Source organism: Macaca mulatta, chromosome 1 (genome assembly GCF_049350105.2).
Source record: "Macaca mulatta isolate MMU2019108-1 chromosome 1, T2T-MMU8v2.0, whole genome shotgun sequence".
NCBI classification, from domain to species: Eukaryota; Metazoa; Chordata; class Mammalia; order Primates; family Cercopithecidae; genus Macaca; species Macaca mulatta.
Genome location: NC_133406.1, coordinates 188,207,117 through 188,233,472, shown reverse-complemented (window position 1 = coordinate 188,233,472; position 26,356 = coordinate 188,207,117). Strand labels below are relative to the sequence as shown.

The window sequence follows — 26,356 nt, the reverse complement described above, 5'->3', positions numbered from 1 at the left end:
TCCAAGATGTGGAAGGACATGAAGTACCGAATGTTAATTTAAATCTTGAATGCTCCAAGTCATTTTAACATAAATGCATAGTTGGGTCAGGTATCTTGTTAAAAATGATTTAAGTCCACCACTTAATAGGATTCTGAAGGATGCTGACACTTTAATAAGAAAAAATAGTAAATATACCTGACTTTAACTCAGGGCTGTAAATACAGCACAAATACCCTCAATCTCCTGCAATAGGTTTCAAGTGTCCTCCATGTTGCAAAGTATGGAAAGAGCCCAAGCAGTCTCCTATTTTAAAGTAATGTGTATCAGAGGAAACACAGCAAAGATAGCCCACTGTCCTTACATTTTTATCTACTTATTCTGCACATTTCCAAATAGATTATAGCATCATTTAGCCTAAAATCCCAGGCAACTGGACAGACTAATTAAGGGGTTAGAGAAAATTACCTCACCTCACTGCTAAAACAGCTGAAACATTATGCCACCAACAACTTAAGTCTGAATTCCAATACCCAATAATAATTCCAAATATTACTGGTAAATAATTATCACCTTGGCAAGTGTGCTTTCCAGGTGGAAGTATAGGATTCAAAATGAATAGAGTCTGGGCTGGGTACGGTGGCTCAACGCCTGCAATCGCAGCACTTTGGGAGGCCAAGACAGGTGACCAGCTGGACCAACGTGGTAAAACCTCATCTCTCCCAAAAATACAAAAATTAGCCAAGTGTGGTGGCGCATGCCTGTAATCTCAGCTACTCAGGAGGCTGAGGCAGGAGAATCGCTCGAACCCAGAAGGCAGATGTTGCTGTGAGCCGAGATCCCACTACTGCACTGCAGCCTGGGCGACAGAGACAGCCTCTGTCTCAAAAAAAAAAAAGGAAAAAAAGTTATCTTCCCTCCACTCTAATTGCCAATATTAGTCTCAGTGTTTTAAAACACTCTTTCCAAATACTCTTCAATTCAGACTCCAGCATGTAAATTTCCTTTTTGGAATTTACTGCTTTGCATTTCAGTTTTTATTTTCAAAGACAAATGGAAATGGCTTCTGCTTCTATCAACCTCATAATGGGTGTTGTGAACATTCAACCAAATAAAGGATATGAAATGATACTTGACTCTCTAAAACTAAAACCTGAGAGTTAGAATGCTCTATTCACTGAAATTAAAAGAAATCTCGTTACATAATATTTCCATCATCTATACAACAGATGAATTAACCAAATTTAACTCTTGTCAAAAAGATTTATTAACTTAAAATAGAAGTACTTCAAATACAGACAAAATCAACTTTCCGTTCAAGTTTGAATGTTCAATATACAAGTATGGAAAAGAAAAAAAATCTGAATCTTCATGTTGTAATTTTATTTTATTTTTTGACCTTTTAAAAAGTTTTTGGCACTACAAGGTTCTGTAAAGAATAGAAGTGACAAATTTAAAACACATGAAATTCTTTCCTAACTCTTAAGAACAATATATAAAGTCTGAAGCAACCAAAGTATGAATACAGCTAATAGAAAATAAAGAATGTAATTTTTTAAATTCTCTCTTTATACAATTCATCAAGGTTAAACAAAACATAAAATTCCCTTAAAAATAGGGTAATAAAATAGATGAAATTTGTATCACTCAATTTGGTGATACTAGTAAAAACTATAGTTCATATTTATATACAAATAATACAGTCTGTAAAAACAGTCTTAGAATTTAAATAAGCTATCTAAACGTGTTAAAATTTTAAATCAGGACCTGATTTGTTTTGCTTTCCATTAAATGTCACTTTTTCTGCTGAATGTAACTGACATTGAGGTACGGATACCCTTGAGACAGCAGGATTGGCTGGTTGCTGTGCATCGGTAGACCAGCTGAAAGAAAATGGACTCGCATTACTCCGACACGTTTCCTCTTGGTGGGTGGGGACAACGCTCTCTACACCGACGGGTGGCACATCTGTCTGTTGGATACAACACAGACAGGAAACTGAAAGGCTTGTGCCTGTTTATCTGACAACACCTTAGAATTAACTTATAGTTAACTTTCTTTTTTTTTTCTATTTATATAATAGGAGGAGATAAAGCATGCTGCAAAACATTTGAGAGAGAGGGGAGAAAAAGGAAGGAGGGAAGGAAATATCTGTATGTGAAAAAAGCAAAGGACACGGAAGACAGAGAGGAGGAATCAAAGGGAAAAAACCCACTAGAGAAGAGTTGCAGACCTCTCCCCTCCTAAAACGGCTTATTGACTAATAATAACTTCCTTCAGTCCCAGTTCTTTGCTCAAGAGAAGAGCTCAACCACAGTCAAGGCTCTGCCACTCTATAATACAGGGATGCCCCAGTAGTATATGGCTAGACGCAGACAATGCCTATAAGAACAAATACCTCTGAGGCAAGTAGGTTAGATAAAATGCTCCAAGTTTCTAGGAATTCTTAGTTTACAATATTCATTACCCAGTGAAAGCCACTATTAGTACTATAATAGCACCAGCAGAACATAATAAATTTTAATGTCATTCAAGTCCTACGTTTACTAAACAAATCTGATTATGTCTTCATTCCACTAAAAACCTTTCATTAGATCCCCATTGCTCAGTAAACCAAGTCCAAACTCCATAATGTGGTCTAAGCCTACCCTCTCTAGCCTTATTTTATCACCATCTTTCCCATATACCTCTGTCCTCTAGCCGTAATATTTTCTCTTCTTTTTCATCATGCCAGGCAAAACTCAGTGACTGCATATATTAATCCTTCAGCTAAGCATACTCCTCCTCCTCCTCTCTCATCTCTAGGCAAAAAATATTCCTGCATCTCTTTCAAGATCTAGCTCAACTGTCAAAATCTTGTGATGTAATAATCTCTTAAATCCACATCCTGTTTGGATTTGCTAGGCCCCTAACTGATTCATCTAAACTCCTTTTCTATTTAACATGTCTGGCTTTCCTAATAAAATGTGCATCAAGTAATGGAGATTTTGTTTTACTCTTGCTTGAGCAACAAGCACCTAGCACTATCTAACACACAGTATGATCTCTCAGTAAATGTTTACTGAATTCATGAATTTTCACTCCCAGATCCTGGGCTTCACTAAGGCTCTCTATCCCAGAAACCCACCCAAGCCTGTTAACTAATTTGTATGCCATGGTACCTTGAGTATAGAAAGGTTTGTTGGGCTGAAATCGGGCATTTCCCTGATGCATGAAGTTCTGATGCAAACCATAAGGCCACGAAGCTGGGACAAGGGGGAAATGGGGACGCGGTGCATGTTCCCAAGGAATTGGAGGAGTCAGTCCTCGAAAGCCTGGCTCTGCATTTCAACAACAAGGGAAAAAGACATTTAAAAACATTAGTTCACTCACTGAAATAGCCCTTCATTCCACAAAGATATATTCAGTACCTACCATTGGCTAAGAACTATGCTAAATGCAGAGAATACCGAACAAATTTTTTTAAAGAATAGAGCATTGGTATTTGCTCAAATTAGTCATGAGAGACATACAAGAAGATACACACACACACACACACACACACACACACACCCCACATGTAATAATTGCTAGTAGAACAGGCAAAATGTTCTGAAGAGAGGGCTAACCCAGTCTTTGAAGGTTAAAGACAATCTTCCTAAGATGAATGACTAATTTGAGTTTTAAAAAACAAGGAAAAATTTAGGCAAAATAGGGAGGGGGTGGGGTGCATTTTAGAGAAATGGAGTATCATGTACAAAAGCATGAAAGCAGGAATGCACATCAAGTTTGGGGAACTGCAGAACAATCTGCAATATAGAGATAGGAGTGATGGAGGAAGTGGTAAGAGAAAAGGCGGGACAGGTAGGTGGGGATATACATTTCAAAAAACCTGAGTACATCATGCAAAGGAACTTAAGATTTTATCCTAAAGACAATGCAAACTATCCCAGAATCAACTATCTTGGCCTGGAAGGAGATCCTATTAGAAGCTTGAGGCATTGTGGCATAATGGTTGAGAACTTGGGCTCTGAGGCCAAACAGGTCTAAGCTCAAATCTCATTTCCTAAAACTACTAAGGTTCCATTTTGAACCTCAGATTGTTAGGAGGTTTACACTGGATAACCAAAAGAAAGTAGCTTGCACAAGAGCTAGCATATAGGCAGGTACTCAAAAAATGTAAGTCCTATTCTTTTTATGGCTAACTATCCCCCAAATCTTTCTATTTCCCTTTAAAATGTATCTTTAAGTACATTTTTTGAAGTGCAGTACCCAGTTTATATTCTGGATCGTTTCTGGTGGCTTTTCTCATTCAGAGTCACTATATGCTAGGGAATAAAAGGGAATAACTGCTCCTATTCACTAAACTTTCCTAGCAGGAACTCAAATGAGGAAGTACAGGATAGGAAAGAGTAGGCAGCAAAAAACCTAAAGCCCTTGTGAACCGCATTCTTGTAAGCTGAATCTTCTCAGGAGGTGAGCTAGCTGACTGTGAATTCATAAAGCCAAGCTACAACTAAGGGATGAAGCTGAAGGGCTCAGGGTGTACAAAAATAAATGAAACCAGTATGTTCAGAATTAGGTCATAACCAAATGAGAAATGATGTTTTAACATAAAAGGGTATTTTTAAAAGATATATTCCAATTCCCTTTGCCTGTTTTTCATAATCCAAAATTTCCATAAAATGAGTAATACGATCTCATTAAAGATAATTTCAAAAAAGGGGGAAAAAACATATAATAATCTCCTTCTCTGATACAACTATGATTATTATTTTAATATATTTCCATTCAGTCCTTCCACTTTTAACACAGTGTAACTGTAGCTGTAATATCAATTATGAATTGGGTATCTATACAATGAATAATAGTAAGTAAAGTTTATTAGATAATAATACTATATAACAGGAATAATGTATCTAACATGGCAGGTTTCTAAAGAGAAAACTAAACTACTAATAGAAAATGACAGACAAACAATTTTTGCTTCTAGAAGTTCAGTCTAATGGGTTATGCAGATGAGTAAGCAGGCAATTTCAGCAGAGTAAGACAAATGTTATGATATGGATATTAAGAAAATAAGGAGGACTTCCTGAAGAAAGTGATCTAAATTTAAAAATGGAAGATGAGTGAGTTAGCCAAGCTTTGAGGTAGCACAGAAGGAGGTGAGAGTGAGCAGCAGAGGTAACAGAGAGGACATTCCAAGCAGAAGGAACAACTTAAGATAAGCAACCAGGAGTAAGAGACAGTACAGTATGTTTGTGGGACATTAATTAGTTCATTGTGACTAAAACATTGAGAACAACAAGTGGCAGGGGGATGGAAGACTTGAAATTTAAAAAATGGAGCAGATACATCAAAGGGCAAAACACTGGGTCTGTCTTCATGGTTCTATAACTCAGTGACTATCACAATGCATATCATGGCATATACACAATAAATATGTTGAATGATATATGAGAAGGACCATGTATGCCATATATCCTTTGATCTTAGAAATCTAATTAAGTTACCATATTCTGGCACTTTTGCTCAACAAAACACCTTACTTGCTTTGTTCCAAAAGAAGCTGGAGATAGCAAAATAATGGACACTGGCAACAATTATCAATGGCAGCTAAGACTATTAAGTAAAAATTGATGAACTTCATAATGGATAATGGCTGATAAAACCTAACTCACAGATCAATCTTAAGTCACTAAAATAGTAACAACCAGACAGTAAGTTCCTTCTGAAGTGAGGAAACTGGAAATATATGGGACCCACCAAGCAGCATTCTTACCAAGAGAAAGAGCCTGACTCTAATCCAGTCTCTGAATCTAAATCCCAGTTTACAGGAAATACAGGGACAGAGGTACACATTAAACGATGCCACAAAGACATAATCGGCCAACTCCAGAATATGGGAAATTCTACAGTGCCTTCAAAAAATAGTTAATATTGGGGGGAAAAAATAGAAGCAGCAACTGTTATAAAGGACAGTTAAGAGATATAAAAATAAAATACACAGTTTGAATTTTGATTCAAATAAATCAATAACAGGAATACTTTTTTAGGCTGGGCACAGTGGCTCACGCCTATAAACCCAGCACTTTGGGAGGCCGAGGCAGGCGGATCATGAGGTCAAGAGATCAAGACCAGCCTGGCCAACGTGGTGAATGAAACCCCATCTCTACTAAAAATACAAAAATTAGGGCCCGGTGCGGCGAGGCAGGCGGATCATTTGAGGTCAGGAGTTTGAGACCAGCTTAACCTACGTAGTGAAACCCGTCTCTACTAAAATACAAAAATTAGCCATGCATGGTGGCAGGCACCTGTAGTCCCAGCTACTTGGGAGGCTGAGGCAGGAGAATCGCTTGAACCCAGGAGGCAGAGGTTGCAGTGAGCTGACATCGTGCCACTGCATTCCAGCCTGGGCAACAGAGCAAGACTCCCTCTCAAAAAAAAAAAAAAAAGAGCCAGGCACAGTGGCATGCACCTGTAGTCTCAGCTATTCAGGAGGCTGAGGCAGGAGAATCACTTGAACCCAGAAGGTGGAGGTTGCAGTGAGCCGAGATTGTGCCACTGCACTCCAGCCTGGTGACAGAGCGAGACTGTCTCAATAAACTATATACCTTTTTAGAGAAACAGGAAAAAATGAACAAGGACTGGGTATTAGATGATACTAGCTATAGTAATGATCTCATGATTCTTTTTTTTTTTTTTTTTGAGACGGAGTCTCGCTCTGTCACCCAGGCTGCGGTGCAGTGGCCGGATCTCAGCTCACTGCAAGCTCCGCCTCCTGGGTTTACGCCATTCTCCTGCCTCAGCCTCCCGAGTAGCTGGGACTACAGGCACCTGCCATCTCGCCCGGCTAGTTTTTTGTATTTTTCAGTAGAGACGGGGTTTCATCGTGTTAGCCAGGATGGTCTCAATCTCCTGACCTCGTGATCCCCCCGTCTTGGCCTCCCAAAGTGCTGGGATTACAGGCTTGAGCCACCGTGCCCGGCCTGATTTCTTTTAAGTGATACAACTGAAGTTAAAAAGTAAATTTGATCCAATGTCTGAGATTTGATCAGTCAAGTCAAAAAAATTTGTAATGGTTAGGAGGAGTCAGATAAAAAAATAGCAAATTATTGGTAACTGTTAAAGTTGGTTAATGGGGAGGGGGGTTCATTATGTACTTTACTCTCTTCTGTGTATGTTTCAAAATTTCCATAATAGTTCTTAAGATAAAAATAATTATCACTAAAAAGTTAGGCATAAGTCAGGCGCAGTGGTGTGTGTCTGTAGTCCCACAGCTACTCAGGAGGCTGAGGCAGGAGAAACACTTGAGCCCAGGAGTTCGAGGTTGTAGTGTGCTAGATTGGTCTGTGAATAGCCACTGCACTCCAACCTGGACAACACTTTGAGACTTTGTCTCTAAATATATATATATATATATATAAATATGTATGTATTATATATATATATTTAGAGACATATGAATATATATATATTTTATATATATATATATATATATTTTTTTTTTTTTTTGGAGTCTCACTCTGTCGCCCAGGCTGGAATGCAATGGCATGATCTCAACTCACTGCAACCTCTGTCTCCCTGGGTTCAAGTGATTCTCCCGCCTCAGCCTCCTGAGTAGCTGGAATTACAGGCGTGTATCACCACACCTGGCTAGTTTTTGTATTTTTAATAGAGACAAGAGTTTTGCCATGTTGGCCAGGCTGGTCTTAAACTCCTGGCCTCAAGTGATTTGCCCACCTCAGCCTCCCAAAGTTCTGGGATTACAGGCGTAAGCCACCATGCCAGCCTGTGTGTATATGTGTAAGTGTGTAAGTATTTATATGCATATGCATATGTGTGTGTGTGTGTGTACGTATATCTTAAAGCTGGATATAAAACTAGATTTACAGCACGTATCAACTATTTTCTTAAATAGGCAATTAAAAAAAAATGACTGAATGGTAATACACCAAAATATTCCTTAGTATTTATGTCTAGGAATTGAGACAGATGATTTATTTCTCAAATACTCTATAATGAACATGTATTACTTAGATATCAGAAAAAAAATATTTTTTAAATGCTATTAATGCTTTTTTCTTTTTTAAAGAATTGTTCCTTACTGAGAAGTAATAGTGTCTAGGGTGCGCGGCAGCACAGTTTTGAACAAAGAAATTAGTTTAAGTCTTGGACCTACCATTACTATAAATTTTTTTGGTTTCCTTGGTCTTTTTTTTTGAGACACTTCTGCTCTGTTGCCCAGGCTGGAGTGCAATGGCGCAATCTCGGCTCACTGCAACCTCCGCCTCCTGGGATCAAGTGATTCTCCTGCCTCAGCCTCCCACATAGTTGGGATTATAGGCGCCCACCACCACGCCCAGCTAATTTTTGTATTTTTACTAGAGATGGGGTTTCACCATGCTGGCCAGGCTCGTCTCAAACTCCTGACTTCAGGTAATCCACCTGCCTCAGCCTCCCAAAGTGCCGGGATTACAGGCATGAGCCACCATGCCAGGCCAACCTACCATTATTAACCGTGACAGTAAGACAGTTAAGTTACTTAACTCTCCAATTTTATCAACTGTATAATAAATAATACACCAAACAGGGTGGCAGTGAAAATTTTTTTAAATACTAAAATAATAGCTAACATTTACGTGTGTTACACATCATTTAACATTTACAACATCCCTGTGAGTTAGATGGCCTATTTTACAGATGAAACCAATGCACAAAGAGATTAAGTAATTGCCCACACTACATAATAAATGGCAGGGCCAGGATTCAAATCCAGGCAGTCTGAATCCAGAGTTCATATTCTTAATCTTTATCTAATCCTGTACTGTCCCTCCACAAATACTGCTTTCCTTCTTTTTCCTCACATTGTTTCTACAGACAGATACAAAAGAAAAGGAAGGATTACCTGAATTCCCCACGGCACCATTGTTCACCAGGGAATTCGGAGCCACAGTACGGGGCCAGTGTCCATCGTGAGACGTGTTAGGGATTGCCACAGGTCTGGCAGCAGGCTGTGCAAAGATGATGCTGGGATCATTCAGGCCAATATTGCTGGGGGCACTGCCTGGTGCAGAGTGGATCACCGGGCCATGGATGGGCCAGGATGGGGCAGGGATCTGGAGAGGGTGCATTGGCAACAATCCCATATTGTGCATGGGAGAATACTGAGCTGGTGGTGACTGGGGAAAGTTATACAGTGGCATCTGGACCTGATGGGGAGGTTGGGCTCCCTGCTGAGGTGGGCCAAGCTTAGGCTGGGATCCTGGCTGAGATGAAGGCTGGGTAATAGCAGCTGACTGGGAAGAGTTCTGTGGAAATGGCTGAGGCTGAGGAGAATAAGATGGTGATTCAGACTGCAGAAAAAACCACAAAACATTTTAAAATTAAGTTATAAACATCTTAATTTTATAAAAGTAGAGATAAAATACAAAATTAAAAACTTTATAAAACAGAACTTTATGATGTATATCATAACAAATAATGAGTTTTTCCCAAGGTACTCAAACCCCCTTCTCAAGTAGGTATTGCCTCACAAATCTTTTTATTGTCCAAAGAAAAGAGAGCCCAGACACAGTTCCCATCATGCAGAACACATACTTCCCACTGCAAACTCAAGTCTTCCATCTAAATATCTCATAGTCACTTTCATTCAGTCCCTCAACAAGTATTTCCTGTATCAATTATGTACTGAGTATTGTTCTAGGTAATAAAAATGTAATACCAACAAGTATGCCCTGATGGAGCTCAATGTTTAAGGGGGTAAGGAGGGGAGCAGATAAAGATTACATAAGCAATCACAGTAAGTATAACGAGTATTATGATAAAGAATGTATAGTGTACAGCTGTCCCTCAGGATATGCAGGGGATTTGTTCCAGGACCCCCACAATCCTCCTGTACTCAAGTCCCACAGTCAGCCCTACAGAACCCATATATACAAAAAGTTGGATCTCTGAATACTTGGATTTTGCATCCTGGGAATACTGTATTTTCCAACCACAATCTGTTGCGAAAAATTCATGTATAAGTAGACCCACGCAGTTCAAACCTGTTTTGTTCAAGGGTCAACTATATAATGAAATCCCAGAGCAGAACACCTAAAGCCACTTTGGGAGAAGGGGAGAAGAGAAATCAAAGAAAGCTTCCCAGAAAAAGTGACCTTTTAACTGAGACTCAGGGTAAACAGAAATCAGTCTGATACAAGAAGGGAGAGATAAGGGGAGAGGAAGAGTGTTCAATATGATTGAAGGTCTAGAGGTATGAAAATACGTGGCTTTTTAAAGTAACTGGAATCCGAAAGAAGTTTAATATTACTGGAGTATAATGCAGGGGAATGGCTGAGGCTGAAGAGCTAAACAGGGGCAACACAATGAAGTGTCTTACAAGCCTTGTAATTTAGACTATATCCTATGTGCAGTGGTAAACCACTGAAGGGTTCTAAACAGGTAAGGAACATGATCAATCTGAACTTTAGAAAGATTATTCTGGTTTAATAAGAATAAAATAGAGAATTTTTTTTTTTAAAGGCTGATGAGAGAACAGGAACAGTGGCTCAAGACTGTAATCCTAGCACTTTCAGAGGCTGAGGCAGGCAGATCACTTGAGCTCAACAGTTTGAGACCTGCCTGGGCAACATGTCGAAATCCCATCTTTACAAGAAATACAAAAATTAGCCAAGTGTGGTGGTGCGTGCCTCTAGTCCCAGCTACTCTGGAGTTTGACATGGGAGAATCACCTGAGCCTGGGAGGTCGAGACTGCAGTGAGCTGTGATTGTGCCACTGCACTCCAGTCTGGGCAACAGAGCAAGACCCTGTCTCACAATTGCATGAATGAATAAATAGGTAAAAATTAAAAGGTTGTTGAAACCGATTAGGAGGCTGCTATAATAAAGCAGTCCTGAGATGATAGTAGCCTAGGCTAAGGAAATATAAACAGGGAGAGAGGGAAGCAAATGGCTGTGAGATTTTTTTTTTTTTTTTTTTTTTTTGAGATAGTCTCACTGTGTTGCCCAGGCTGGAGTGCAGTGGTGTAATCTCCGCTCACTGCAATCTCCACCTCCTGGGTTCAAGCGATTCTCCTGCCTGTCTCCCAACTAGCTGGGATGACAAGTTGCCTGCCACCACACCCAGCTAATTTTTTGTATTTTTAGCAGAGATGGGGTTTTACCATGTTGGTCAGGCTGGTCTCAAACTCCTGACCTCAAGTGATCCGCCCACCTCAGTCTCCCAAAGTCCTGGGATTACAGGAGTGAGCCACCACACCTAGCTTTTTCAAAGGCAGAAACAACAGGACTTAGTGACTGAATACAAAGGTTGAAGGAAAGGGAAAAGTTTTGGAAATTAGACAGAAAATGGGATCATTCAACGAGATATAAAACACAGGAGGAAGAAGCAAGTCCTGGGGGTTGGAAGGAAAGATTAACTATATTTTAGACATGTTGCAGTGCTTTGTTAGACATAAGAGTAGTAGTGTCCATTAGACAGACTCTTTCCGAAAGCACAGGTGAGAGAAAAGTGAGGACTAGCGGCATAAAACGAAAATTAGGACAGCACAGAAAAGTGGTTAGAGCATAAGTTTTGCTGACAGAGAGCCTGAGGGTTCACGTTCCGATTCCAAGTGTCTATTGAAGTCAGGCAAGGAACTTGAACCTCGGTTTCTTTACCTGTAAAGTATAATCAGAATTTGCCTTAGGTTTTTGAGAAGATTAACTGAACAATGCATGTGGAACATATAACCACCAAGTTCAAGATAGCAGACACATTTCTGTAACAACGGAAGGATGATAAAGAAGCTTTTAAGATAGGAATGGGATCGAAGAAGAATGTACAGGGGTTTCAACTGAGGGTAATTTTTTAATAAAGCTAAAATAACAATGTTAAAAACTGTTAAAGCTTGGTAATGATAGAGATTTACTTTCTATACTTTTCTGTACTTTTGAAATATTTTATAATCATAAAGAATGAATGCATGTATAAGCACATAGTTTACACTCAACAAATGTTAACTACATTAAATGTGATTATTGTTGTTTATGAAAGTATCAGGCACATAATAGGTATTCAAGTGTTTGAGATGAGGGTGGAAAATTTCCTAAATGTTTTCCAAAGATTCTCCCTAATACTCTTCGAATACTTGAAAGTTTTTTCTAAAACACAAATCACATTAGATTTAGCATGTTAAACAGTTAACAGATTTGACGCTAGAAAGACCTCGGTTTGATTTTTATACTCTCTTATTCTCAGTTTCCCAGTTTGTAAAATTTGATGATACTAATACCTACCACTTCACTTGGCCACTCGCAGGATTAAATTTGCTAAGTGTAAAGCACTGAACATTATGTCAGATTTAGAGTGTTAGAGTAATTATTAAGAAGTACAAGGTGAATATAGATTTATACAAAGGTTAAGAGCAACTCAGCAAACTTAATATTAAACTTATGAGTCTGGGCTGGGCACAACGGCTCACACCTGTAATCCCAGCACTGTGGGGAGCCGAGGCAGGTGGATCACCTGAGGTCAGGAGTTCAAGACCAGCCTCACCAATATGGTGAAATCCCACCCCTGCTAAAAATACAAAAATTAGCCGGGCGTGGCAGCGTTGCCTGCAGTCCAGCTACTCAGGAGATGGAGACAGAATTACGTGATCCCAGGGGTGAGGAGGTTGCAGTGAGCCAAGAATGTGCCACTGCACTCCAGCATAGGCAACAGAGCGAGACTCCCTCTTAAAGAAAAAATAGTAACATAAACTTATGAGTCTAAATTCTCATTCAATACTGTTTTTTTACAGGGTGTATTTCACTAGGTATCCACAGGTCAAGCTATGAGAAGACAGAAGTTTCATGCAAGCAAAATGCCATGTACATATTGACCTAACAACACTAAATGCCTAAAACATCTCAATTTTTATGTCTATTTTTATTAATGGTACTGATATTTTTCCACTAAGCAAAGTCTGAAACCTCAAAGTCATTACCTTATTTTTAATCCATCTTATTAGGTAGTTATCGTACAACTGAAGAGTAGGCTCATGTAAATTAAGTAGCTTCTCTGTAGACAGAAACCCAAATCTACATTATTCCAAAAGGAATGCTCACTCCACCTTATGTGCCTAGCAAGGACATATATACAAAGCACTATGTAATCTGGAAGATTGTATTTGCCAGTCTGAGAGAAAACACATTAAAGATACTGCTATCATCAGTCAAGACTAGCACATTCACAGGCAGAGTACTTACACATTCTGAGGACTGTCTAGTCCTTATGGACTGATCACCCTGTTGCTGAGCTGAACCAGCCACCTGTTGAGCATTTACAAGGTTGCGGACCAGCTGGGCTGCTAAGAGAAGGCATCACAAAGAAAATCAACAGATAAGGAAAGTAGCAGAGAAATGACAATAAATAAACTCCCTTCTTATGTAAAAGAATCTCAAATATCTCTGCAATTCTATAAACTTAGACTTTTAAACCTTGAATATATTAGTGAAGGACTTGTAGCAACTGAGCTACTTTCAAAAGCCATTTTTCAATCTAGCAGATCAAGAAAAAAAATACACTGATCCTAGAAACAAGAACAAATGTCATCTGCTTTTCTAAAGGAGACAACAGATTTATTTCAGAAATACTTTATGACTGGGTGCAGTGGCTCATATCTGTAATCCTAGTACTTGGGAGGCTGAGGTGGGAGGATCACTTGAGTCCAGGAGGTCAAAGCTGCAGTGAGCTGTGATCATACCACTGCACTGCAGCCTGGGTAACAAGAGCAAGACTCTGTCTCAAAAAAAAAAACAAAAACCCTCCAAAGAATACTTAAAGGGAGATAACTGAATATAACAGACTGTGGAGACCTTGATAATGAACTTACCCAAGTACTATTCAAAGTAAACGCCTCATTGTCTAAATTTTATCTCTTTAAGAAATTGTAAGGTCCAAAATCATACAATTAGGTTTGCAATAGAGAGGAATTAGGGTCCTTCAGCATGCAAGCAACATAAATGACTTCGTTTCTACCAGAAACTATGTTTGGTCTTTTCTATTTACCTGCCACACTGCTATTCCTCTGACGGGCCAGCTTGACCTCTGGGCACTCCCTTCGTACATGTCCAGCATCTCCACATATAAAACATCTGAGGTCTCTGGGGTCTCTAAAGTCTCGAGTGTCGTGGAGGTCTCGGGGGTCAAGAATGTCTCGAGAATCCTTCTCTTCTTCATTCCCTTCCTTCTCTTCTTCACTGTCTTTCTTCTTTAGTCTAAACAGTAAACTGCTGATACCAATAATGTGGGGCTAGGGACTTGTAAATTAAGTGAGTCACAGAACAAACTAAACTATGCAGGACTCTCACGATAATAAAAGGACTAGCATGCCCACCGTTTCATGCGTCTTTCTGAAGGCAAGGGAACAAACATTATGGCATACCTGCTCCTTTGGCAGGAACTGGGTTTTCTAGTAGTTTTGTAAAACAACGTTATATTAAATTTCTTAAAATACCAAATTTTTAAACCTTTAACAATCCTTAGAGGTTGATATTTATTATCTCTGGTTTCAAAAAGAAATTGAGACTTAGAGAAGGTAAGTGTCTTGACTAAATTTAATAGTCAGTAAACAGCAGTGATGGAAACTGGAAGTTTGTTCTGTCTCAAAAGTTCCAAGTTTTTATATTAGTTTTACAAAAGAAAGAGATCTTCCTGACCTACTACAGTATATAGAACCTGGGAGACTATAATTCGTAGATGTATTTTGAGGGAGTATAGAAGATGTACATTCCCCAAGATCTGTAAGTATAGCTCACAGTATATATCTCAAGAATTCCATTAATTGTATTTTAATTATCAGTTTGCATGACTGTGAGATCCTCAGCAAGAACCCAATGTCTTGGTCACTTTTATTTCTCCTAGAACAGTTCCCAACGCATAGTTGGTATCAATAAATGCTTCTTCATTAAAAAAAAGACAAAACTGGCTGGCACGGTGACTCACGCCTGTAATCCCAGCAATTTGGGAGGCCAAGGCAGTGGATCACCAGGTCAGGAGTTTGAGACCAGCCTGGCCAACATTGATGAAACCCCGTCTCTACTAAAGATACTAAAAATTAGCCAGGCTTCATGGTGCGCGCCTGTAATCTCAGCTACTTGGGAGGCTGAGGCAGAAGAATCACTTGAACCCAGGAGGCGGAGGTTGCAGTGAGCCGAGATCATGCCATTGCACTCCAGCCTGGGCAACAGGGCTTGACGCCATCTCAAAAAACAAACAAAAACAAAAACAACAACAAAAAAAAACTGAGTGAATTAATGAATAAATGAACAAATGAATGTTAGAAGATACTATTATACCACATACAAATCTTACCCTACTACAAAATTCCACTCAAATGAACATTTACCTTAGGTATAATTAAATACCCTAAACTTTCTCACTTAAACATTTCTGAACATAATTATAGCTACAAATTGGCCTCTCATTTATTTTCCTCAAAATGTTGATATATATTCATTTGCCAACCTTTTCCTTTTAGGGCAGTCTTTCATGTAGTGGCCTATTTTTCCACACACACGGCAACATCTATCATTGGGAGCCAGTTCTCCATCTGTTAATACTCTGGAATCAAAGAAGTACTCCTAGGGAGAAAATGCAATTTTACTAGGAGGAATCACTATAAAACTTTTGAATCCAAATGGAAAGAAGACCAAGATGCAAACATGGTTTATTTTTACAAAGAAAATAACAGCAACAAATGTTTCACTGTAAGTAAAACCCATGATATGAAAATAAGATTCACAATCATCATCATCACAGTTGCTAATAGTACTAACCAAGTTACATCCTTACACAAAGATGCTACAGATGAATAAGAAAAATCTCAATAAAGTAGATATTACTTTCATCCTTGTTTTACAGATGGGAAAACTGATTCAGGAGTTCAAGTCATTTGCCCATAGAAAAAAATAGGTTAAGTCTCAGATAAAAGATGTTGAGCTAAGTCCATCTCACAACAAAACTCATGCTTTCTGCTATATTGGGCTACTTTTGGAAAGGAATTATTCTCTGTACAAAATTGCCTGTAGGCTGGGTGCAGTGACTCATGCCTGTAATCCCAACACTTAGGGAGGCCGAGATGGAGGGATCACCTGAGGTCAAGAGTTCGAGACCAGCCTGGCCAACATGGTGAAACCCTGTTCTCTACTAAAAACACAAAAATTAGCTGAGCATGGTGGTGTGTGCCTGTAGTCCCAGCTATTAAGGAGGAAGAGACAGGAGAGCTGCTTGAATCCAGGAAGTGGAGGTTGCAGTGAGCCAAGATCGTGCCACTGCACTCCAGTCTGGGTGACACAGCGAGACAAAAAAAGTCTGTAGTCCCAGCTACTCAGGAGGCTAAGATGGGAGGACCACTCAAGGCCAGGAGTTTGAGGCTGTAGTACATAATGACTGTGCCTATGAACAGCCACTGCACTCCAGCCTGGATGAAGTAGCGAGACTCTGTCTCCAAAAACTAAAAATAAATAAGTAAATAACAACAATAAAAAAAGCAATTCTCTGGTTTATGTGAAATATGATTGGATTTAATACAGCTTTTTAAGAACATGTAACATGTATTATGTAAAGAGGAACAGACCTAAAAAAAAGGTAGGGAACTAAAAAGAAGTAAATAATTTTCCCAAGTCTTAGAACCAGACTTATTTCTGCTTTATCTTTGCACCATGCTTATCCTTCTAAACTTTAGCTTAGTTTTGCACTGTCACAAAGACTAGTTGGTCCTAATGGTGTCCATCCTTCTGGAAGGCAAGAGAACAAGTCCACTTAGCTGTTTTCACATTTACCTAAACTCAAGGATAAAAGTATACGAGACACGCCCAATAGGACGGCTATAGCTTTAAAAAGACAGTAACAAGTATTGGTGAGGATGTAGAAAAACCAGAACACATATGTATTGCTGGTGGGAATGTAAAGTAGCACAGCCACTTTAGAAAACAGTTCCTTGAAAAGTTAAACATAAATTTATCAAAATGACACAGCAATTACACTATTAAATATATACCAAGAGAAATAAAAACATATATTCTCACAAAAATTTGCACACAAATATTCACAACAGCATTATTCATAATAGCCAAAAAGTAGAAACAATTCAAATGTCCAACAACTGATGAATGGATAATGAAATGTAATGTATCCATAAAATGGAGTATTTTTCAGCCATAAAAGGGAATGAAGTATTGATACATGGTACAGCATGAAGGAACCTTGAAAACACCATGCTAAACGAAAGACGCCAGTTTCAAAATGTTACATATCATATCATTTAACTTATATGAAATGTCCAAAATAGGCAAATCTACAGAGACAAAAAGTGGATTAGTGGTTTGAGAAGAGGGGAAGAGAGGGAATGAGAACTGACTGCTAATGAGGACAAGGGTTTATTTTAGAGAAGATGAAAATGTTCTAAAATTAAATTATGGGGATGGTTGCACAATCCTGTATATATATATATTAAAAACCACTGAATTGCACAATGAGTTGTATATCATGTGAACTCTATTCCAATGAAGCTGTTTGGTTTGGTTTTATTTGGTTTTTTAGAGACAGCATTTCGCTGTGTTGGCCAGGCTGGTCTTGAACTCCTGGCCTCAACCGATCTTCCTGACCTGGCCTTCCAAAGTAACAGACTGCAGGCATGAGCCACCATGCCCATCCTATTTTTTTTTTTTTAAAGACAAAAGATACAATTCTTCATCACTATTGATAAATTAATGTAGCTAATTAAAATCATCATCCTATTTTTTGCCAGGACAACATAAAGGTCTTAATTCACCCAGCTGCTTAAGACAGAAACCTAAGAAGCGTCCTGAACTTGTTCTCTTTCATCCATCACTTCTAATTAATGACCAGGTTGTATACATTCTATTGCTGAATATCTCTTGAATCCACTTTTCTCTATCCTTCCACCCCAGTTAGGGTGGCCTACACCTGAGGCCAGCAAACTTACTCTGTAAAGAGTCAGGTAGTACATCTTTTAGGTGTTGTGACAAAATTAAAGATGTAATATAGGTACTTACATAATGAGAGAAAGCAAATTTCCATAAAAAAATTTATTGAAATGTTAAATATGCTAATAGTAATAATTAGATATAATCTTCTGTAATATAAGTTTACTACTAAGAAGAATAGAATTATTTTGGAGGCAGATGATAGTTCACTCAATTAGGGTTCAAAGTTAGTGTTCCCTATCATTAAAACTGAGAGCAATTGTTCATCTGTAAATGTTCATCTGCAAAGACATTTTATGTATTTTAACTGAAAACGCTTTTCACAGATGAAGATTCAGAGTAGACAGAATAATCTAGAGTACATATGTAAGAACTAATCTTTCATAAAGGAGAGATACCTACAGATGCAGGTAGATTTATAGATCTAGTAGCAGAAAGCTAAAGGACTACTTATTTGATACTATGTACTGTCTCAGAGGAAAAGCATCCACTGGAGTGAGAAGGGCAGAGGTAAAAGGTGGACAAAGTGCAGGGCATACAGCACTTCTTTTTTTTTTTTTTTTTTCTTTTTTTTTTTTTTTGAGACAGTCTCACTCTGTCACCCAGGCTGGAGTGCAGTGGCGCAATCTCGGCTCACTGCAACCTCCGCCTCCCGGGTTCAAGCGATTCTCCTGCCTCAACCAAGCTGTGACTATAGGCACGCACCACCACTCCCGGTTATTATTTTTTTTTTGTATTTTTAGTAGAGACAGGGTTTCACCACGTTGACCAGGCTGGTCTCAAACTCCTGACCTTGTGATCTGCCCGCCTCAGCCTCCCAAAATGCTGGGATTACAGATGTGAGCCACCACACCCGGTCAACATACTGCATTTTGAGTAAAATAGGTAAATTTGAAATAGTTCTAATAGAATAGGAGCTAAAGGTAACTAAACAAATATGACTGTCACACAGTACTGAAAGTCCAGCTGAGGCTAGTAAATGTTTATGACTGTACTATATACTTAAAACTGTCTAGCATTTTGACTTTTTTCCATTAGTGTACAGCTACCCAAGGACAGGCACATGATGGATAGCTGAGTTCATATAGGCACAATACAGAAGAGTGCACAGGAAGGACTGCAGCACAAAGGAATTGAAGGTATATGTTAGATGGCCAGGCACAGTGGCTCACACCTGTAATCCCAGCACTGTGGGAGGCCAAGGTGAGCAATCATTTGAGGTCAGGAGTTTGTGACCTGTCTGGCCAGCGTGGTGAAACCCTGTCTCTACTAAAAATATAAAAATTATCTGGGCATGGTGGCTGCACCTGTAAACCCAGCTACTAGGGAGGCCAAGGCAGGAGGATTGCTTCAACCTGGGTGGCGGAGGCTGTAGTGAGCTGGGATAGCACCACTGCATTCCAGCATGGGTGACAGAGTGAGACTCCATCTCAAAAAAAAACAAAAACAAAACAAAACAAAAAAAACCCCACCACCAACAGTATATGCTAGAGAGCAGAGAAAATCTAAGTTAAATGGGGAAGAAAAATGACAGAAGACAGCTGATGGATATGGACAAAATGGGTCAACATATAGGAGAATATAATGATGTAGAAAAATAACTGAAAGAACAAGAAAGATGAAAGAACATGAAATATACTTATCTTTATCTTTCATTAATTTAGGGAAATAAGGCAAATCTATCTTGCATACTGTTATAATCTCAGTAACTAGGAGTGAAATAGGTATGAAATATAAGCATGAAAGACTATGTACAAGGATATTTTCGACCTTATCCGAAATGTTTGAGATCAGAAGTGTTTCGGATTTTGGAATACTTGCATTATATTTATACCAGCTGAGCATCCCAAATCAGAAAATCTGAAATCTCAAATGCTCCGTATGAGCATTTTCTTTGAGGGTCATGTCAGTGCTCATTAAGTTTCAGGCTTCAGATTTGGGATGCTCAACCTGTGTAAGTTATAACACTGATACAAGGAAGATAACCTAAATGTCCATCACAAGAAGTTAGATAAACTAGTATATCCAAATTATGGAATACTATATAGTGACTTTTGAAAGAGAATAAAGTAAATCAAAAAATGATTAGCAGACTCATGGGCCCCTTCTGCTAGGCCCCAAATGGCATTCAAAATCAAAGATTTTGACATCTATATGTAATTATAATAAATTGCATTATTAAGAATTACTAAAAATTTGTATGCATAAACTAAAATGGGCACACTTCCAGTTTACCGAGGACTCTAATTTAGTATTCTACTAAAAAGTCTCGGCCAGGCACAGTGGCTCACGCCTGTAATCCTAGCACTTCGGGAGGCTGAGGTGGGTGGATCACCTAAGGTCAGGAGTTCAAAACCAGCCTGACCAACATGGCGAAACCCCGTCTCTAGTAAAAATACAAAATCAGCTGGGCGTAGTGGCATATGCCTGTAATCACAGCTACTTGCGAGGCTGAGGCAGGAGAATCACTTGAACCTGGGAGGCAGAGGCTGCAGTGCACTGAGATTGCGCCACTGCACTCCAGCCTGGGGAACAAGAGCGAGACTCCATCTCAAAAAAAAAAAAAAAAAAAGGTCACTACATGGGGCTGAGCATGGTGGCTCATGCCTGAAATCTCAGAACTTTAGGAGGCAAAGGCAGGAAGATCACTTGAGCCCAGGTGTCCAAGGCTGCAGTGAGCTATGAGCACACCACTGTACTCCAGCCTGGGGATGAGAGCAAGATCCTGTATCAAAAAAACAAAAATAAACAAAAAGGTCTGACTGCATGCAACACTGTGAGGTTCCTACTGAACATATGCATATATAAACACAGTTGGATTCCTCACAATTCTCAGGTAAAATGCTTTATCAGTGTATCATAATATGTGTTTTGGTCTGTTTTTCACTGTTTCTATTTCAATTAAAATATTAGTCAAATTAGGCCAAATGCAGTGGTTCACGCCTGTAATCCCCAGCAGTTTGGGAGGCCAAGGCAGGTGGGTCATGAGGTCAGGAGATTGAGACCATCCTGGTCAACATGGTGAAACCCCGCTTCTACTAAAAATATAAAACTTAGCTGGGCGTGGTGTTGGGCGCCTGTGGTCCCTGCTACTCAGGAGGCTGAGGCAGAAGGATCACTTGAACCCAGGAGGCGGAGGTTGCAGTGAGCTGAGATCGTGCCACTGCACTCCAGCCTGGTGACAGAGCAAGACTCCGTCTCAAAAAAAAAATTGTTAGGTTTTCCTTTTTTCAGTCATTTTTTTACATTTTCAAATTTTACTCTTATTTTATTTGTCTCCATTGTAATTATTATCACCCCATAAGAGGCTAGAAAATAAAAGTATCTGAAAACCAGTGCTCCAAGGGAAAATAAGACTTCTCTCTGCTTTTCTTATTCTACCCCCAAGAAAGAAGACACCTGAAATTGGATTGAACAAGTTCAAGAACATTCACGATGCAATGTAAATGCATGTTTGTTGTGATGGTTAATACTGAATGTCAATTTGACTGGACTGAAGCATACAAACTACTAATCCTAGGTGTGTCTGTTGGGTGTTGCCAAAAGAGATTACCATTTGAGTCAGTGGGCTGAGGAAGGCACATCCACCCTTAATCTGGTGGGCATAATTTAATCATCTTCCAGTGAATACAAGGCAAGCAGAAAAACGTGAAAAGGCAAGTTGGGCCTAGCCTCTCAGCCCACATCTTTCTCCCGTGCTGAATGCTTCCTGCTCTCAAATGTCGGACTCCAAGTTCCTCAGTTTTGGGACTTGGACTGGTTCTCCTTGCCCCTCAGCTTGCAGACACTCTATTATGGGACCTTGTGATCACGTAAGTTAATACTTAATAAACTCCTATATATATATGTGTGTGTGTGTGTGTGTGTGTCTGTGTATATATTTAATAGGATATATATATCCTATTAGCTCTGTCCCTCTAAGAGAACCCTAATACATTTGTTCTATTTCTTGAGATTTCTTCTAAGTCTCTTGCTCTGAAGCTGAAACTTCCTGTAGTCTCCTTAACCATAAGAAAGCAGGCCAAAAACCAGAATGAGACCAAGAGGAATGTGTGACACTCGCCCACCCAATTCAGGCAGAAGAAAACTTCTCGGTTCCATGCCACCTAATTCAGCTTACCAAAGCTATACAAAAATCCGAGAAGCTCCAACAAATAATAAAGTATTTCTTTGGTTTTGTCTTCTATGTGTACATTTTCATCAAGATTTCTGGAGATAAAAGAGGGACAATGAGCAGCACCTAAAATTCAACAATCCAGAGTCTTGACTATCTATTCTCATTCACTCAGCAAATGCTTCTTTGGTACATCCAATGCGCCAGACACTATGTATGTACTGGAAATAGAAAGGTGAACCTTACAGACATGAATCCTGTCTTCGTGGGGTTCACAGTCTAGTGGAAAAGACAGAATTTAACAAATAATTTAAACAAATAAAATTTGGAAAATATATATCTCATTATGGACTATGCAATAAGAAAAAATATACAAAGCTATGACCATCTCTTTCCCTGTATCTAACATCAGTTTGGAAACAGGATTAAGCTGCTTGTTCTACTTAAAAAAAGAAAAGATTCTCAATTCATATAATGTAAACTTACAGCTTCTCTGCCAATGAGTGGATAAAAAGGGGTACCAAAAAGTTTCCTTCCATTGATAAATGCTTTCATGATGAAATTGGTCACTATTGAAGAAAGAAGAAAACAATAAAGATGCAGACATTAATGAGTCAGAGTTTTAAAATCAGAGAAAATCTATATTTAAAACTTACTTTTTCTAGAAACTCCAGCACCAAGGTTATGATTCAAGTCAAAAGGGTCTATAAAAGAAATACATCAATGATTAAGAATTACATTCATTGTACCATAAAAATATACTCAGAAGTCATTGCCAAAGTCTAATACTTATATGTACTAAGACTATACAAACCAGCAAATTCTTCCTCTAAAATTACAGATTAAAGGATGAAAACTGATAAAAATCTAGAAGAAGAATCTTCCAAATCCTAATGTATTTCAGTTTTCCCCTCAATTTCCTTGACCAAATTTTGGTTGCTCCTGAATTAATATCAGCTTAAATGATTACCTTCAATTGCAATGCACTTGGAAGTCCACTGCTTCTCGAAAGTTGTCAACAGCTTTTTCTGCCGAATGCTAATTACATATTCCTTGAAATCAAACTCTTCAGTATAGAAACGAAGCAGTCCCAACCAAAGCTCCCCTAATGATTCTGTGTTCTTTCCAAGTGAAGGTAAACGTTTTTTCTACATATAAAAAAATGAACAATGTCTATACAGTACTATCCAAAATACGGACAGCAAAACCAAGTAAAATTATTAAATTAAACAAATGTTAACATATATCAGTGAGCATTCTAGAACATAAAGACTATTTTAAAATTACCAGTTCTTCTGTTTTATCAAAGAAAAAAGCATTCCATCCATCAACCATTCTCTGTGGAATCTGTTTTCCATCAAAGATCTGCATAAAAAAATTAATTGTATTATTAGATTTCAAGTGATCCAACCCAAAGGCCCAAATACTCTAATATCATTTTAGAATTTACCTATAAGACACACTAAAATACTTCTTCCGGAAAGAACGTGTCAGGATGATGGTATAATTTGATGCCAAGAAATTAATGAATAAAACGTACCTGAAAGACCAAAGCTGGAAAAGGATGTCTTAAGAGAATCAAACTCCAAATGATACATTTGATGTTACCTGATATTACCTACTTAGACTATCAAAACATATCCAGTACAAGAATAATGAAGCAAAACTAAAAAAAGAAACAGCAGTTATGATGAAACAGCAGTTTCATCAAAGGATCACAGATGTAAAAACACAAAATAGATAATACCTACTGATGGTGCACCCAAAGGAAGTCAACAGAACTGTTTTGGGACCTAGTACCTTTAATCATTTATCTATATCAGATAAGGCTAAAAAGCAACTGGACAATCATTTTGTAAAAATAAAAAATTTGGGCTGGGCATGGTGGCTCATGCCTCTAATCCCAGCACTTTGGGAGGCCGAGGAGGGTGGATCATGAGGTCATGAGTTTGAGACCAGTCTAGCCAACATGGTGAAACCCAGTCTCTACTATAAAGATACAAAAAATTAGCTGGGTGTGGTGGCACATGCCTGTAATCCCAGCTACTCGGGAGGCCAAGGCAGGAGAAATGCTTGAACCCAGAAGGCAGAGGCTGCAGTGAGCTGAGATCGCACCACTGCACTCCAGCCTGGGCAACAGGGCAAGACTCTGTCTCACCAAAAAAACAAAACAAGACAAAACAAAAAAGGAAAGTTAGGAAGCTTTCCCTTACATTTTGATAAAGATTATAAACTTTATTTTTATTTATTTATTTTTTTGAGACAGAGTCTCGCTCTGTCTCCCAGGCTGGAGTGCAGTGGCCAGATTTCAGCTCACTGCAAGCTCCGCCTCCCAGGTTCACGCCATTCTCCTGCCTCAGCCTCCCGAGTAGCTGGGACTACAGGTGCCCGCCACCTCGCCCGGCTAGTTTTTTTTTTGTATTTTTTAGTAGAGACAGGGTTTCACCGTTTTAGCCAGGATGGTCTCAATCTCCTGACCTCGTGATCTGCCCATCTCGGCCTCCCAAAGTGCTGGGATTACAGGCTTGAACCACCGCGCCCGGCCCTAACTTTATTAATTATGAATAATAATTTGCTGTCTTAAGGAGAAGAAAAAAGGAGAAAAAATGCTATTTTCACAAGAAGAAAAGCATCCCGTGAGATGTCTGTGTAACTGACTTCCACAAGTAATTGAGACTTTTATTCTAAAGGAGGTTTAAGAAACAGATGCAATAAAGAAGGAAGGTGCAATAGATGCAGTCAGCAGAGCCGATTTCTAGCCTCTATCCTGAGAAATAGTGATTCTGGGCAAGACAATCATCTCCCTAAGTGTCCAGTTTTTCCAGTGAAAATGAGAAAAGGCTACACAAATTAGTCAGTCAGTAGTTTATAAATGGAGAAAACATACCACATCACTTTCTCTTTACCCTCCACCCTGAGTAATGGGTCCCAGAATATAATTAAACCACAATACCACTTAAATCCACTAGTTAAGGTGGGCCTGGACCCAACAGTCATTTCCATTTTTGATGTGACAGTGATTTATAAAATTAACTACATGTCTGGCCCCTCCAATTTTATTCTCAGATTTAACTTATTTGTGGGTAATGACTATGGCTTATCTCTGAAATCCAGAACCCTACCAGACCAAAGCCACGAAGAGAACACTTAATATATGTTTGTTGAGTGACTGTATTTACTACGTAAGTATGTTACACAGAAATCAAGTTTCCGGGACTAGGGCTAATAAGTTGCTTTTTTACATTTACATATTACTTAAACAGATACAGTTTACCAAAAGTCATCTAGCATATATTCTGACATTTCATAAAACGAAAAGTGAAAGACTGAGGCCGGGTGCAGTGGCTCATGCCTGTAATCCCAGCACAAAGTTTGGGAGGCTGAAGCAGGCGGATCACCTGAGGTCAGGAGTTCAAGACCAGACTGGCTAACATGGCGAACCCCATCTCTACTAAAAATACAAAACATTGGGGGCGTGGTGGCTCATGCTTGTAGTCTCAGCTACTTGGGAGGCTGAGGCAGGACAATCTCTTGAACCCAAGAGATAGAGGTTGCAGTGAGCTGAGACTGCGCCATTACACTCCAGCCTGGGTGACAGAGTAAGACTCTGCCTCAAAAAAAAAAAAAAAGAGTCAATTACAGCTATTAATATCTGAAACAAAAGACATAGGATCTCTGACCTCAAGAAAGAAGTAAAGATAAAGGGGCTGACGTGTAATATTTCACCCTTAAAGATTCAGACGCTATTACAGGTATTTCATGTTTTGTAAACACAGATTTGCTAGATATTGAAATGAACAAACTACCTCTTTAGAACCCTGTTTTCAGATAATTCACACTTCTGAGTAACAACAATCCAACTCTTTAGATCTTGATTGTTTTTAAGAGATTTCATACTTTTCAGTAATATCCATGATCCAACCCAACTATGTTGGCTGATAACGCAGTGGAGTAGGTCTGTGGGCCTTGGAACATTAATCATCACTCATTTTGCCTATTTTTTTGAATTCTCATGTTTCACTTTTTTAAATTCTCCCCACTCTGTTTCAGCCATTGGAAGCACTAATGCTATCCACTTTTATACACACACACACACACACACACACTCTCTCTCTTTTCCTCTTCCTATCTGTTCTCTCTCATTCAACACAAATCATCCTCCACTCAGCACTCAATCCTCCCTCTAAACAAGTAAGTCAATCATATTATAAGGATCACCAAATAAGTCAATCATATTTATGTAAAGAACGACCCTAAACATGTCCACATTTCTTATATTATTGTGCTATTCTAATATGTACTCCT

General features: G+C 38.9%; 1 protein-coding gene across 25 annotated transcripts in view; it reads right to left on the bottom strand.

Moving 5' to 3' along the window:
• Positions 1-1,230: 1,230 nt before the first annotated feature.
• Positions 1,231-26,356, bottom strand: part of TUT4 (terminal uridylyl transferase 4) — a 130,932-nt gene continuing 105,806 nt past the window's right edge. For 5 of the 25 annotated variants that reach the window (XM_077956879.1, XM_077956990.1, XM_077956953.1 and 2 more), the window contains 10 exons: positions 23,339-23,416; positions 23,022-23,199; positions 22,708-22,755; positions 22,538-22,620; positions 15,455-15,570; positions 13,997-14,220; positions 13,195-13,295; positions 8,867-9,314; positions 3,141-3,299; positions 1,231-1,862 (listed from right to left, as the gene is read on the bottom strand). In XM_077956879.1, the coding sequence (XP_077813005.1) occupies positions 1,774-1,862; positions 3,141-3,299; positions 8,867-9,314; positions 13,195-13,295; positions 13,997-14,220; positions 15,455-15,570; positions 22,538-22,620; positions 22,708-22,755; positions 23,022-23,199; positions 23,339-23,416 (1,524 nt within the window). In that variant the 3' untranslated portion in view covers positions 1,231-1,773. Of the gene's footprint in view, positions 1,952-3,140; positions 3,300-8,866; positions 9,315-13,194; positions 13,296-13,996; positions 14,221-15,454; positions 15,571-22,537; positions 22,621-22,707; positions 22,756-23,021; positions 23,200-23,338; positions 23,417-26,356 lie in introns of all 25 variants that reach the window. The other 20 variants (XM_028833781.2, XM_077957003.1, XM_077956982.1 and 17 more) reach the window with 12 other exon arrangements.